The sequence below is a fragment of the Dipodomys merriami genome, unplaced genomic scaffold (assembly GCF_024711535.1).
Source record: "Dipodomys merriami isolate MVZ:Mamm:240054 unplaced genomic scaffold, mDipMer1.0.p SCAF_125, whole genome shotgun sequence".
Taxonomy (NCBI): domain Eukaryota; kingdom Metazoa; phylum Chordata; class Mammalia; order Rodentia; family Heteromyidae; genus Dipodomys; species Dipodomys merriami.
The window spans coordinates 882,611-896,377 of record NW_027202549.1 but is presented as its reverse complement, the minus strand read 5'-3'; the positions used below and the strand labels follow the sequence as shown (position 1 = coordinate 896,377).

The following is a 13,767-nucleotide window of genomic DNA, read 5'->3' as shown; positions in this document are numbered from 1 at the left end:
GTGCGCGCTCCCGGGGCTGACGGGCAGTGCGCGCTCCCGGGGCTGGCGGGCAGTGCGCGCTCCCGGGGCTGGCGGGCAGTGCGCGCTCCCGGGGCTGGCGGGCAGTGCGCGCTCCCGGGGCTGGGCCCAGGCTGGTGCGCGCCCCCGGGGCTGGGGGGCGGTGCGCGCTCCCGGGGCTGGGGGGCTGGTGCGCGCTCCCGGGGCTGGGGGACCTAGTGCGCGCTCCCGGGGCTGGGCCGAGGCCTAGTGCGCGTTCCCGGGGCTGGGGGGCTGGTGCGCGCTCCCGGGGCTGGGCCCAGGCTGGTGCGCGCTCCCGGGGCTGGGGGGCTGGTGCGCGCTCCCAGGGCTGGGGGGACAGTGCGCGCTCCCAGGGCTGGGTGGGGGGGCAGTGCGCGCTTCCGGGCCCAGCCCAGTCGGCAGGGTGGAGGCCGCGCCCTCTTGCTCGCCCCGCCTCCTCATTGTCCTCCCCACGCCCTCCCCGCCCAAGGCCGAACCCCGAGCCGGGTCTTTCCCGGCGTCGGAGGCCCCCCAGCCCGGCCCGGCCCGCGTGGATCCCGGCTCAGAGGGGCCATCGCCGCCGCAGGTCAGGAGCAGGGGGGTGGGGGGGGCTGTGGATAGAACCGGGGTCCCTGTGGGCCCCGGGAACGCCAGCTGCCTCTGTGTCCTCCCCCCCCCCCCCCAGGAAGCTGGGCGAGCCCTTGGGGCCTTGGGGTTCCCATGTCGGCCTGCAGCAAGGCCTGTGTGTTGGTGTGTGCGCGTGTGTGTGCGTGTGTGTGTGTTCATATGTGTGTGTGTGAACCAGGGCAGCGTGGGCGCTCGTGCCCCGGCACATGCCCAGGCCTGGCTGCTGCTGCTTTAAACAGGATCCTTCCCTCTCCCTACCTCCCCCCAAAAGCCTGACACCCCATGTGGTGAGAGATCAAACCTCATTAACCCCCCCCACACACATATACACATGGCAAGGCCCGCCCTGACAACCCCCCCACCAGACTTGGTCATTAACACAGGGTGGGGGGGGATGCCGGAGGGGGTTAGGGGGGACGGGACATTCATTCCTTCTCCTGGCAAGAAAGAACTGCTCAACCCCCCCCCACCCCTTCTTCCCAAACCCTCAGGATTCAGGTCTGTGGGGGAGGAGGGTGTCCAGGGCGCGCCTTTCAGGGCCTTCTCTGAACTTCCAGGTGGAAAAGTGGGGTGGGGGGCCACCCCCATATGTCTGTGCTATGCGCTTGTGGGTCCCACCCAATCTCTAGACCAAGAAGGGCTGACCATGGGGAAGCGATCGATCAGGACAGGAAGGCCTCCCTCTTTGAGGCTTTAGGATGATGCATTCCTGGGCCCAGAGGTGTCTTGGAGTGATCAGCCTGTCCCTGGCCGGCCAGTAGGTTGCATCGGCCTGGTTGTGATGGAGATTGGGGTCGGAGGGCACATCTCCTTTGTTGGGTGCCCCTTCTCTCTGTACTCACTCAGGATAAATATTAGCTAAAATCATTTTTGGGGGGGGGTTCAGTCGTGGGGCTTGAACTCAGGGCCTGGGTGCTGCTGTCCCTGAGCTCTTCAGCTCAAGGCTGGTGCTCTACCACTTGAGCCACAGCACCACTTCCGGTTTCCTGGTGACTCACTGGAGATAGGAGTCTCACGGACTTTCCTTCCCTGGGCTGGCTTTGAACCGAGATCCTCCAGATCTTAGCCTCCTGAGTAGCTAGGATGACAGGCGGGAGCCACTGGCGCCTGGCCAAGATGTTTTAAAATAAGGCGGTTTCCAGCTTGTTCTTTTCCATGTTGGGCTGCATCCTGGCACTGTCTAGGGCACCCCACCACCCCATCTGATCACAGGAGGAAGCTGGTCCAGCTGTGGGGTGAGTCAACATGGACCAGGACATCTCAGAGCAGGCCTGAGCTTTCCCAGTATCCCTGCACAGACACAGCCAGCTTCCCGCTTCCTCTCCTTGGTGCAACTCTACTTATCCAAGAGAGAGCCCAGCAAGTGCTTTGCGCCAACTTAACGCTTCATGTCTCCAGCCACAGCAAAGGCATGATGCATACAGGTAAACACCCTTGACCCCGATCTTAAAGACAGTGGACAGGGAGTGCAGCAGAGGTTGGAAATCAACCCAGTCATAGGCCGAAGAGCCCTGGTCTATTCACCCATCTTGTATCGGGTTGGGAGAAGATGGCAGCAGCTTTGGCCAGTTGTTTCAGTTTGTAATGATCCATCAGAACTCCTGTACTGGGAATTGAACTCAGGGCCTGGGTGCCGTCCCTTAAGTGTTATATTTTTGCTCAAGGCTGGTATCCTACCACTTGAGTCTTGGCTCTACTTCTGGCTTTTTGGTGGTTAATTGGAGATAAAGGAATCTTACACAGCTGGGCGCTGGTGGCTTACACCTGCAATCCTAGCTCCTCCAGGAGGCTGAGATCTGAGGATCATGGTTCAAAGCCAGCCTGGGGAGGAAAGTCCTAAGTCTCTAATCTCTTAACTACTGAGCAAAAACTGAAGTGGCACTGTGGCTCAAAGTGGTAGGGCACTCGCATTGAGCACAAAGCAGCTCAGGCCCTAAGTTCAATTCCCCCAAGACTGGCAAAACATAAAAAAAGGTCTCACACTTTTCCTGTCCAGGCTGGCTTTAAATCACAATCCCCTGTATGTCCTTTCCTCTAGATAAGCCCCTGAGTACGCAGGACATGGAAGAAGTATGGGTAGGAACGGGGGAAGTTTTGTCCCCCAATACCTCCTCCCCGTTCCCCCCTGAGCCTCCGGGGACCTCTGGGAGCATCATTCCTGTCTACTGCGCCCTGCTGTCCACTGTGGTTCTTGGCCTGCTTGCCTACGTGGTCTTCAAATGGTAGGACGGTTGGTCTGGGCACTGCCACAAAAGCACCCTTCCATCCCCGGCAGCATGAGTTCACCTCCTGCTCTCCACAGCTGGCGCTCGCGCAAACAGAGGCAACAGCTGGCCAAAGTTCGGACCGCAGAGCTGGGGGTCCTGGACCAGAGGCCTGGTGAAGAGAGCACAGTGTTTCTGGACTCTGCTGGTGGAACAGAACCCAGCAGCCATCCCCAAGGTAAAAGCCTCCTTCATCTGGGATCCCCCTGGGTCCCCACCTCTACCCCCCCCCCCCCACTGCCCTGGGCCTCCTGTGTCTGACCGATCTCCGGGCATGACCCCACCCCAGGGCTACAGCCAGACCCCGACTGCCGACTTTACCTTCATCTCTCCCGGAAGCAGCAAGAGGAAGTGGAACGGCTCCTGGAGGTCCCCGGTGAAGCTGATCAGGGCTGGCGGGCCCTGGCAGGGCTTCTGGGCTACGAGGTTGAAGCTGTGGAGACCATAAGCAGGAGCCAGGAGCCGGCCTATACCCTGCTGAGGGACTGGGCGGCCCAGGAAGGCAGCCGGGCTACCCTCCGGGTGCTCCGCGATGCCCTCGCTGCGCTACACCGTGAAGATGTGCTGCAGGTGCTGGGCCCTTTGGTGGAGGGCGACTCTGTGGTATGAGGGGGGGTCCTGCCCACCCGTTCCGGTGCTCCCTCTTTTCTACCTTTGTATCCTGTATTAAAGGTGGCTTTGGATTTCTTGCTCGGGCTCCTCAGGCCTCTGGGACATTGAGTAGCTGTAAGGCAGATCCCCCACCTCCCCCAGAAAAGGGCTGGGGTGCTTCACGCACCTCCTCCAGGCAGCAGCTAGAATGAGTGGCAGTAGCGTATGCACCCTGTGCGGGTTTGTGAGCTTTGGAGGCTCCCCCCGGATTTCCCATCCTGCGCATGCACTTTGCTGGCTGGGTTGCCATGAGAAGCCAGTGAAGTCTTGCTGAACTTTGGCTTCCTTGGGTCCTGAAGCCTTCGAACTCCAGTGTAGAAGCTGAGGTTGCAGATCATTTTCCTGGGCTGGGAACATGGCTGAGTGGTAGAGTACTAGCCTTGAGCAAAAGTAGCTCAGGAACAGCGCCCAGGCCCTGAGTTCAGTTCACGCCCCAGGACGGGGGAGGGAGGGGAAGAGGGGGATGGATTTTCCCTACTTGGGCCATGAACAAGTACACCCTCTCCTCCATTCCCCCCCACATGCACACACACACGCACATGAGCTTCATCAACTCTCAGGGAACACACAAGGCCAAGTTCTTTAATTGATTTTATTTTTTACATAAAAAGTTCAGTAAAAATTGGATAAAGTAAAGTGATTTTAAGCAGTAAATCAATCTTATCAACATAGCACGAGGCTGGCCAAAACCACAAGGCAGCCTGCTTCGGAATATTTACATGATAACAAATTAAACCTTGCAGGAGAACTTAAACCGTCCTTACAAAGTTTTCCTGTGATCCTAGCACATGGAGGCTAAAAGCAAAACAAAACAAAACAAAAAAAAAACCAAACAAAAACTGGGGCGGGGCTGGGGGGGGGGGAACAAATTATTTTCAATATATTCACATATACATTAAAATATAATACAGATGGTCGGGGTCAGGGGTCAAGGGGGGGAGGGGAATGCGCATGGGTCTGTGCGCTGACAGCACCGCCAAGGAGGAGACCCAGGTCACAGGGTGGGGGTCAGGTCTGGCCAGGGTGTTCCCCGGGGGGGGGGGGGTTGTTTCCCATGGCCCCTGACCACCTCCCAACAGCTCACAATGGGGGTGGGGGCAACTTGGAGCTGCAGCTCAAGCTCTGTTGACTGCTGCAGCTTTGGATGGCCGGGGTGCTGGCCACGGAGCGAGGCTGAAGGATTTCTTCTCCTTCGAATCCCCCCCACCCCACCCCGAGTGCCCAGCCGGCCACTCTGCGCCCACACACAGTCACTCTAACTCGGTGTCCTCTTTGGGTTTGTAAACAGCCCCAAACTTCTGCATGTACTTCTTGATGTACTCCTTGGTTTTGTGTTTCACATTCTCGTTGCACTCCAGGTCCTCGGGGTTCTTACAGTACTTCAGCTCCTTGTTCATAACCCCGTGCGTCAGCTGTCCAGGGCACAACAAGACATGCGCGCGGCCACCGTTAGGGGAGCAGTGATTGGAGGGAGGGGTGGGGAGGAGCTGCTGGGCTCGCCCCCCCCCGGGGCTGGGCTTCCATGGCCCCCCTGCCCAAGCCCTCCCGCACACGCCGCCCCCCCCTCCACCCTGGCATCTGGCAAAGTCAAAAAGCACGCTCCTAGGCCGGGGGGCCATGCCAGACGGGGCGCAGGGGGAAGTACCTTGCGGGCCAGGTGCTTGAAGTCCTCGGTGGTGGTGATCCTGCCCACTTTGCAGTCAGGCTTCCGGTAGGGGTTCAGGCACTGGACGATGAACTGGGACATCTGTGGGCAGAGGCGCGGGGGGTGTGGAGTGCGCCTGCGTGGCGGAGGCGCCCCCAGCAGTGCCCCAGTCCCCACCCTGGGGCTGGTGTGCACAGCATGCTGGGAGGCTGGGCAGCTCCTGGGGAGCACTATTTGAAGTCCCCCCTTGGGCTGCCCCTGCAGGGGCTGTCCTGAGCAGTGGCTTTCCAGCAGCGCTGTGTGTGACATCACAGGGGACAGAGGGGGGACAGAGGGGAGCGCCTCCCCTCCCTGCAACTCCACGGGCAGCCAGGAGTTCAAGGAAAAAGGCTGGACCCCCAAAAAGGGACGAAAGAGCTGCAGCCTGGCGGGGATGGTGCCCCCAAGGCTTGTCCAGAAACACAGCTGGCCCTGGGGGAGGGCGTTGGGACCGGGCTCCCCTGCCCCCCTCTTCCAATCCAATCCGCTCATTCAAAACGTCACGGGTTTCACCACTCCAATCCCCACAGCAGTTTCCCCCCAAATGCAGACGGCCCCTGGGCAAAAGCGCTTCTGTCTAGCCCCATTCCCAACAGCTCCCCGTGCCTGGTGACAGTTACCCACAATCCTTTGAGCGAGCCAGGCTGTTGGACCAGCCGCCACCCACTATAGGCAGCCAGGTGACGGCAGGCCTCAAGCCCGCACCCCTCCCCCCGCCCATCCACAGCTCGCTGTCCCCAGAGCTGCCCAGACGCTTCCCCCACCACGCGAGCCCCTTCACGTTCCCCACTGCCAGTTATTATTGTTCTTGTTCTTATTTGTGTGTGCACACGTGTGTGCACATGTGCGTGCGTGTGCTGGCATTTCAACTCCTGGCTTCTGGCTCTCAGTTGGCTTTGTGCTCATGGCTGTCACTGCACCGCTGGAGCCCAGCTCCGTGTCTAGCTCTTTGTTGAGAATTTGAATGCCGTGGGGGGGGGGGGGGGGGGGTGGGCGGGAAGTTCAGGGTCCTGAAGGCTGGAGGACGGGGAGACAGCGCACAGCCCGCAGCAGGGGAGGGCGGGCTGGCCTCCATTCCCCCTCCCTTAACGGGGGTGGAGGGGAAGGGGGGGGGACAGCCATCCATTAAAGCCTCAAAGAAAACAACTGCAACTTGGGCAAGAAGATGTCAAGCTCAAGTCTTTTGTCAAGAACTTGACTTTTCAGGTGGGGGATCGTGTTCACACCTGTAATCCTAGATATTCAGGAGGCTAAGACATCTAGAAGATCACAGTCTAGGCGGGAGTGGGGGGGGGGTAGTGGGGAGGGGGGGGAGGACAGGGACGGGACAGGGGACAGGACTTCCCAGGGGCGGAAAAGTCTGCAGACTTGCAAAAAAACTCTGGGCTTGGAAGCGTAACTTGAGTGGCACAGCGCCAGCCTCGCAAGTGGGAGTCAAGTTTAAACCTGAGTTAACACCCCCCCAAAAACAGTCCTAAGAGTTCTTCCACCTATGTGATTGGAATGGCGGTGCCTGTGTTGACTACGAGGGGATAAATCCAGGGAACGTGAGCAGAGATGTCATCCTGATTGTAAGGGGTCTTCCCAGTGTGTCCCCGCACAAGTTCACAGTCCAATCACAGAACTAAGGGGACAGCCACACGGTAAGGCAGCCTCCCTGGGCCTTCGGTCCTTCACAAGCACAACGGGCTGGGGCGCGCGAGTCCTTCAAGCCGGAGCTCACGCTCCTGCCTGTCTGTGCGCAGGTGGGGGGAGGCGCGTGCACACCTGTCACGGGTCACGCGTGGAGAGAGGAGTCCGGGCCGCTGGGGCAGGCCTTACCTCTTTTCGGAACACTTCTTTGCTTTTCTTCGCCAGCTCACTGGAGGTGTCTGCCTCGGCTGTCTTGGGCTTTTTCGATGTCTACAAAATGGGAGAGAGAGAACACAGCGGCGTGAACATGCAAAGTCAGTTTAGCGAGGCCCTGCTGTCCCCCACCATCCCCCTGCCCACCAGACTTGAGCGCACAGCCTGGAGTCAACTTGGCTGCTGGGTTTCAAATCCCGCCATCTGGCTCTGGCCTCCTGAGAAGGACCTCCAATCCTCTAATTTAGCACCCGCATGGGGGCGCGCGCGCACGGTGACACGCTGGCTCATCTGGATATTAATGTTGCTGGCCCAGACTCAAGTTGCTAAACCTCTCCTGGCTACTCAAATCCCCTCTCCTCCGAAGCCGGAGCTGCCCGGACTATGGAAGAGGGAGTCAACATGCAGGAGAAACTCCTGAGAGGAAGACTTCTAGTTCAGGATCGAGGATGAAGGGCAGCAGAGGTTGAGGGAGGGGGAAGATGGAGTCATCCAAGCCAGTCACCAGATGAGCAGACCCAACACCCAGAAGACACTTTGTCCCAAGATGGGAAGATGGCCGGTGCCGGTGGCCCATGCCTGTCAGCCTTACTACTCAAGAGGCTGAGATCTGAGGATCGAGGTTCAAAGGCCACCCGGGCAGGAAAGTCTATGAGGTTCTTTTTCTCCAAGTAACTACAAAAAGCCAGAAGTGGTGCTGTGGCTCAAGTGGTAGAGCACTAGCCTTGAGCAAAAGAAACTCAGGGACAGAAAATGTCATGTCAAAACCAGATTTACAATGTCGGTGTGTGGGGGGGGAGGGGGGTATGATTGGGTGGGGGGAGGGGGGAGGCTGGGAAGGGAGGTGAAGGGTAAACAAAGGAGAAGGCTGCAATGCTTGGTAAGAAATGTATGCATTATCCTGCCCATGTAATTGTAACCCCTCTGTACAGTATGTTCTCAAAATACAATAAAATTAAATTAAAAAAAAAAAAAAAACAAAACTCAGGGACAGTGCCCAGGCCCTGAGTTCAAGCCCCAGGACTGGCAGGGGGGAAAAAAAATCACTGTGCACATTCCCCTTGGATCAAAGTAATTTCGGATGGATCGAGGAGCTCCAGCGGAGGCTTAGAACACAATCCTTCTGGCGTCTCCCCGGTTCCATTGTCTCCATTTCTACAGACAGTAGGAAGGCTCTAGTTCTGCTGATACATGCTACTTCCTCAATTCAGGGCTCACCCCCTAAGAAAAGGTGCCACTCCTTTGGCTGTGGTTACCATCATCTGCTTTCTATGATGTATTACAAATGCTTTACATAGTTTCCATGTTTCTACTTCTCTTTCTCTCACTGTGGGGGAGTGAGGGTGGGGTGGGAAGTTAGACCAGATCCAACTTGTTTTCAGGGGAAACACACACACACACACACACACACACACACACACACACACACACACACACACACACACACACACACACACACACACACACACACACACACACACACACACACACACACACACACGCGCGCGTTAGCTTCTCAGGAGGATCTAATGTTCCCCCCCCCAACCTAGTTACTCAGGAGGCTGATATCTGAGGATCATAGTTCAAAGCTAGCCCAGGCAGGAAAGTCTGTGAGACTTGTATCCTCTAATAAACTACTCAGAAAAAGCTGAAGTGGCCCTGTGGCTCAAGTGATAGTGCTAGCCTTGAGCAGAGAGGCTCAGGGACAGAGCCAGGGACTGAGTTCAAGCCCCAAACTAGCAAACAACAACAACAAAAAAACCCCATGGGGCTGGGAAGGTGGCTCAGTGGTAGAGTGGCTTGCTTTGCATGCATAAGGCCCTGGGTTCGATTCCTCAGCACCACATAAGCAAACAGAAAAAAACCGAAGTGGCGCTGTGGCTCAAGTGGTAGAGTGCTAGCCTTGAGCTGAGCTGAGGAACAGCACCCAGGCCCAGAGTTCAGGCCCCATGACCGGACCCCAAAAAAAAAAAAAAAAAAAAAAAAAAAAAACCCAACACACTCCAAAAACAAAAAGAAATCACCAAACGCATGGGGCTTTCTTCGCTGCTGTTTTGTTTTCTTGGCAGTACTGGGGTGTAAACCCAGTGAAGTCAGGACTTTGTATTTAAACCACACCTCCAGACCAAATGTTTTTACGCGCGCGCGCGCATGCGCGCGCGCGCGTGTGTGTGTGTGTGTGTGTGTGTGTGTGTGTGTGTGTGTGTGTGTGTGTGTGTGTGTGTGTGTGTGTGTGTGTGTGTGTGTGTGTCACTGTTCCTGGGCTTCTTTTGCTTTAGGCTAGCAGGCTTGAGTCATGGGTCCTCTTCTGGCTTTGAGTAGTTTACTAGAGATTTAGTCTGGCTGACTTTCTTACTTGGGCTGGTTTTTAATTGCAATCCTCAAATCTTTGCCTTCCAAGTAGCTACATGCACAAGTCACCAGAGCCAGGCTTCTTTTTCTTTTTTTGGTCTGAGATCGGGACTCAAACTCAGGACTCAAAACTGAAGTTTTCATTCATTTGGCTAGTGCTCTACCAACCGAGCCTCGCCTCCACCCCCGAGATGATTATTTTTTCCAGTTGTAGAAGAGCACATAGTCCACAGTAAGACCTCATGGAGCAAGAGCTTTAAGAGTGATTTGCATTAGCCAATAAAATTCCACCATCTTCCCAGCTGTTCCTCGTGTAGATCTCAGAAATGAGCAGCAGCCACAGGAGCACGGAGAGTGACTTCAGGTCTGACCACCACCTCCAGGATCCTGAGCCTGAGCAGCTGGGTCCATGGGAACATTTTACACTTTGCCCCCCTTTGGAGAGGTTATGTGCTCGGAACTCTAAATGCAGTGCGTGTGTAATACCGTCCTAGTTCGTCCCTGACTTGGTGAGATCCTGTTTCAACCCACAGTGCGCGGAGCTCTTGTCTAGCTGCTTTCCGCGTGAGGGAGAAGGAGGAAAAGGCTGAACTGAAGTTCGCCCAGGCCGAACTCGGGGCAAATCATGTGCTCCAAGGACTGACATTCATAAACCCCTCTTTTCTCGGTCTGTGGTCGGCATGGGAAAGCAGTTCAAGGACTATTTAAGCTGGACACCAAGCAAAGGAATCAGAGCCAGAGGGAGACTTGCCATCACCATGACCCTGCCTCACTCCCCCAAAGTCCCCGTTTAAAAGTTAGCATTAGCTGGGCACCAGTGGCTCAGGCCTGTCATGCTAGCTACTCAGGAGGCTGAGATCTGAGGATCGCAGATCAAGGCCAGCCCAGGCAGGAAAGTCCATGAAATTCTTATCTTCAAATTAACTTCAGGGAAAAAAAAAAAACCCAAAAACACTGGAAGTGGAGCTATGGCTTAAGTAGTAGAGCGCTAACTTGAGCACAAAAGCTCAGAGATAGTGCCCAGGCCCTGAGTTCAAACCTCAGGACTGGCATGCATGCACATATACACAAAGGTCTTGCTAACAGCCAGGGAGCTGACTCCTCCACACACCTGGCTGTAAGTGTGGTGTAGGCCTGTGTGTGTTTTTCTCTGGTCCCCAGCTGATAATCAGGTAAGCTCACTCAACAATGTTACCATCTTTGCTACCCAGGTCTGGCTTCGGACAAATCCCTCTACAACGTGATTTCTTGGTTCCTCGCTATGACTGAGTAGGTATGCGTGAATCATTTTGCAAACTGACCAACAAATGGCAGCATCCACTGGAAAAACTCAGCCCGAGATCCCACCTTTTACGACTTCCCCCACCCACACATGCTCCTCCGCAGCCACTACTTTAAGGTAACAGTGAGGGGGCAACTCGGCTACCTTGTGAGGGAATGTTAATCTTGAGGCAGGAAGTAGCAGTAAATGAACTAACTGTCAACCACACAACCAGTCAGCAGTCACTGGGTCCTGATGGGTTGTCATGGTGAAGGTGTGGCTTCACACTCGCCACGGGTTGGGGGATGGAAGAGAGCACAAGATGATCAAGAGGAGGAAGCAACACGGGAGGCGAACAGAGAAGGGAAGGCTCTCTCTCATCCATGCTCTGTCTCACAGCTACTGGGGTGGCAACCTCACTCTAGTGGTGGAGGGCCTGCCCACCAAGGGCAAGATCCTGGGTTCAATCCCAAGTGCACACGCTCACACACGTGCTTTCACTGACACCCAGCACTGGTGTGCTGCTGCACACCGTCTTCTGGGCATTGTATACGGTCATTCCACACACTTCCGGGATTCCCACAAGCACCGATTTACTGATGACTGAAAGCCTAGGCTTCAGTGCTGTACCAGGCATGGGGGGGGCCGTGCTCAATCCTGAAGGGAGCTCAATTTTCACTTAGGATTTATTGGAACGTCTCTTGTTCTTTCATTCCGTAGACTGAATGAGGGCATCTTTTCCACCCCCACACCCTTCCGCTCTACCCACATGGTTTTTCTAAGTCCTAAAATACCACACCTCCCCCTCACTGAACAATGTGTGTACCGAATAATGGCACACCCAGATGCTTCTGGTCTTACAAGTGCTACTAGATTCCAGCACAGGGAGACTCTAATGCCCACCCATCTCCATAGATAGGTCATTTCAACAAATACAGAAATCAAACAAACAAACCTTAGAATTAAATGGCACCATAGAGCAAACGGCATTAACGGATACTGACACCAGAGTTCACCCTGCAGCTGCGTAATTGGCAGCGCATGAAACTTTCTCCCAAACAGATATCCTAAGACACACAGCAAACCTGAACCCACAAGAAAACGGACATGAACTCCTTGCATTTAATCAGACCATTCATGGAATTGACCTGGAGCTCAACAGAAGATCCCCAACAGGAAATACTCAAATACACAGAGATTGAACAGCACATTGTGGAATGGACACTGTGGGCTAGTGAAGAAATCAAAACGTTCCTGGAAATGAATGAAAAATGAGGACGCAGCCTACTGGCACCTCTGGAATACAACAAAGCCAGTGTTCAGAGGGAAATCATCAGAGCTATGAGTGCTTACATCAACAACAACAACAAACCGAGCGGGCACCCAAACCACTTTATGAAGCAACCCAAACAAACTCCTCGAGAGATAGGAGCAAACCAATCCTGAAACTAGCAGATGGAAAGAAAGTATAAAAATCATGGCAGGTATCAGTAAATTGGAGACTAAAAAGTACTATTACAAGGAATAAGATAAACTCCAAGCTAATTTGACCAAAAGGACCGAAGAGACTCAAATCAAAAAAATATGAAAAAGCTATTATCACAGTAGAAGCCATGAGGGATTGTGAGGAAACACACTGAAAACCGATACTCAAATAAACTGGAAAATCTAGAAGAAATGGATAAAATTTTGGGGCTGGGAAGGTGGCTCTGTGGTCAAGTGCTTTGCATGCATGAGGCCCTGGGTTCGATTCCTCAGTACCATATAAAAATAGAAAAAGCCAGAAGTGGCACTGTGGCTCAAGTGGTAGAGCACCAGCCTTGAGCTGAAGAGCTGAGGGACAGCGCCCAGGCCCAGAGTTCAGGCCCCACGACCGGCCAAAAAAAAAAAAAAGGATAAAAATTTAAATACAGATTAACCATTGAAGACCAAGTGAAACAGAAGTATGGGTTAACAAGCCAATAGAAAACTCACTTGCAATGTGGCTCAGTGGTAGTGCTGGCCTAGCAAAGTGGTGGGTTCGCTTCCTCAGTACCACATAAACACAAAAGCAGCTCAGGGGCAGGGCCCGGGCCAACTTCCAAGCACCACGACTGCTCCCCCCCCCCCCCCCCGCAAAAAAAATGGTGGCTCAAGTGGCTGAGCATCAGACGTTAGCAAAAGAGTAAACAGACAGTACCTACGCCCTAAGTTCAAGCTCCAGTACCAACACACACACACACACACACACACACACACACACACGGTTTAAATACAAAGTAAAGGAATAAAAGGCAGGTGAAGAAATTAAACTCAGAGGAGAGATTTAAATCTAACCCTATACTAAATTTAGTATCTTTTTTTTTTTTTTGGGGGGGGGGTCAGTCCTGGGGTTTGAACTCAGGGCCTGGGCACTGAGCTTCTTTTGCTCAAGACCAGCACGCTACCACTTGAACCACAGCACCACTTCTGGCTTTTGCTGTTTTTATGTGGAATCAAACCCTGGCCTCAGGCATGCTAGGCAAGCACTCTACCACTAAGCCACCTTCTTAGTCCCTTATCTAATATCTTAACAAGTAAATGGATCAACTCCTTCCCAACTTTGAAATCTTATCAAGAAAATTAACAGTTAAGTCACCCCATTATCTATTTCCTTCACAGATAAAGTTAATTTTAACCCTAACTTTGAACTTGAAATTAGGGGATGGTCAGATGTATTATAAATGACATGTCTCTACTGAATTAGGCATTATGACGCCCATGACTTTTACCACTAGTTTCACTGCACATATAATTATCATTCTAGCACATTCTAGTCTTTCTAGAATTGTGTATTCAATTATAAATAGCTCTAAGGCAAAGAAGTCTAGAAACCACACCCAAGTCTCCAACATTTTACTTTGTGCTCATAAGTGGAGAGACACATGAACAAACACACTCAATCAGTGAGCAGAATATGCCTTGGATTCCATGGTCAGGGTACTTTGAGAATATGGCCTGGTCAGGTAAGGATATGCATTTTTGTGAAATATCACCAATGCCCAGATAAAAAGATCTTAACTCCTGCTGAGGCTGGTGGCTGATGCCTGTAATTTCAGCTACGTGGG

At 54.0% G+C, this 13,767-nt stretch overlaps 2 protein-coding genes across 2 annotated transcripts in view; one reads left to right on the top strand and one right to left on the bottom strand.

Moving 5' to 3' along the window:
* Positions 1-409: 409 nt before the first annotated feature.
* Positions 410-3,577, top strand: LOC138823991 (death domain-containing membrane protein NRADD-like). The gene is made up of 5 exons (XM_070017553.1): positions 410-583; positions 1,809-2,048; positions 2,663-2,846; positions 2,927-3,066; positions 3,178-3,577. Exons 2-5 carry the CDS (start codon positions 2,036-2,038, stop codon positions 3,495-3,497), a joined length of 657 nt encoding a protein of 218 aa, XP_069873654.1. The 5' UTR covers positions 410-583; positions 1,809-2,035; the 3' UTR covers positions 3,498-3,577.
* A 552-nt stretch (positions 3,578-4,129) lies between these two features.
* Positions 4,130-13,767, bottom strand: part of Setd2 (SET domain containing 2, histone lysine methyltransferase) — a 71,654-nt gene continuing 62,016 nt past the window's right edge. Inside the window, exons 19-21 of the mRNA XM_070017547.1 lie at positions 7,045-7,125; positions 5,185-5,286; positions 4,130-4,951 (exon numbers count right to left, since the gene is read on the bottom strand). Coding sequence (XP_069873648.1) covers positions 4,790-4,951; positions 5,185-5,286; positions 7,045-7,125 — 345 coding nt within the window. The 3' untranslated portion in view covers positions 4,130-4,789. The remainder of the gene's footprint in view (positions 4,952-5,184; positions 5,287-7,044; positions 7,126-13,767) is intronic.

Bases quoted from the DNA above. Each gene is read 5' to 3' on its own strand.
- LOC138823991 (XM_070017553.1), top strand. The intron at 2,847-2,926 runs GTAGGACGGTTG...TGCTCTCCACAG, and splicing joins GCCTACGTGGTCTTCAAATG to CTGGCGCTCGCGCAAACAGA. The intron at 3,067-3,177 runs GTAAAAGCCTCC...ACCCCACCCCAG, and splicing joins ACCCAGCAGCCATCCCCAAG to GGCTACAGCCAGACCCCGAC.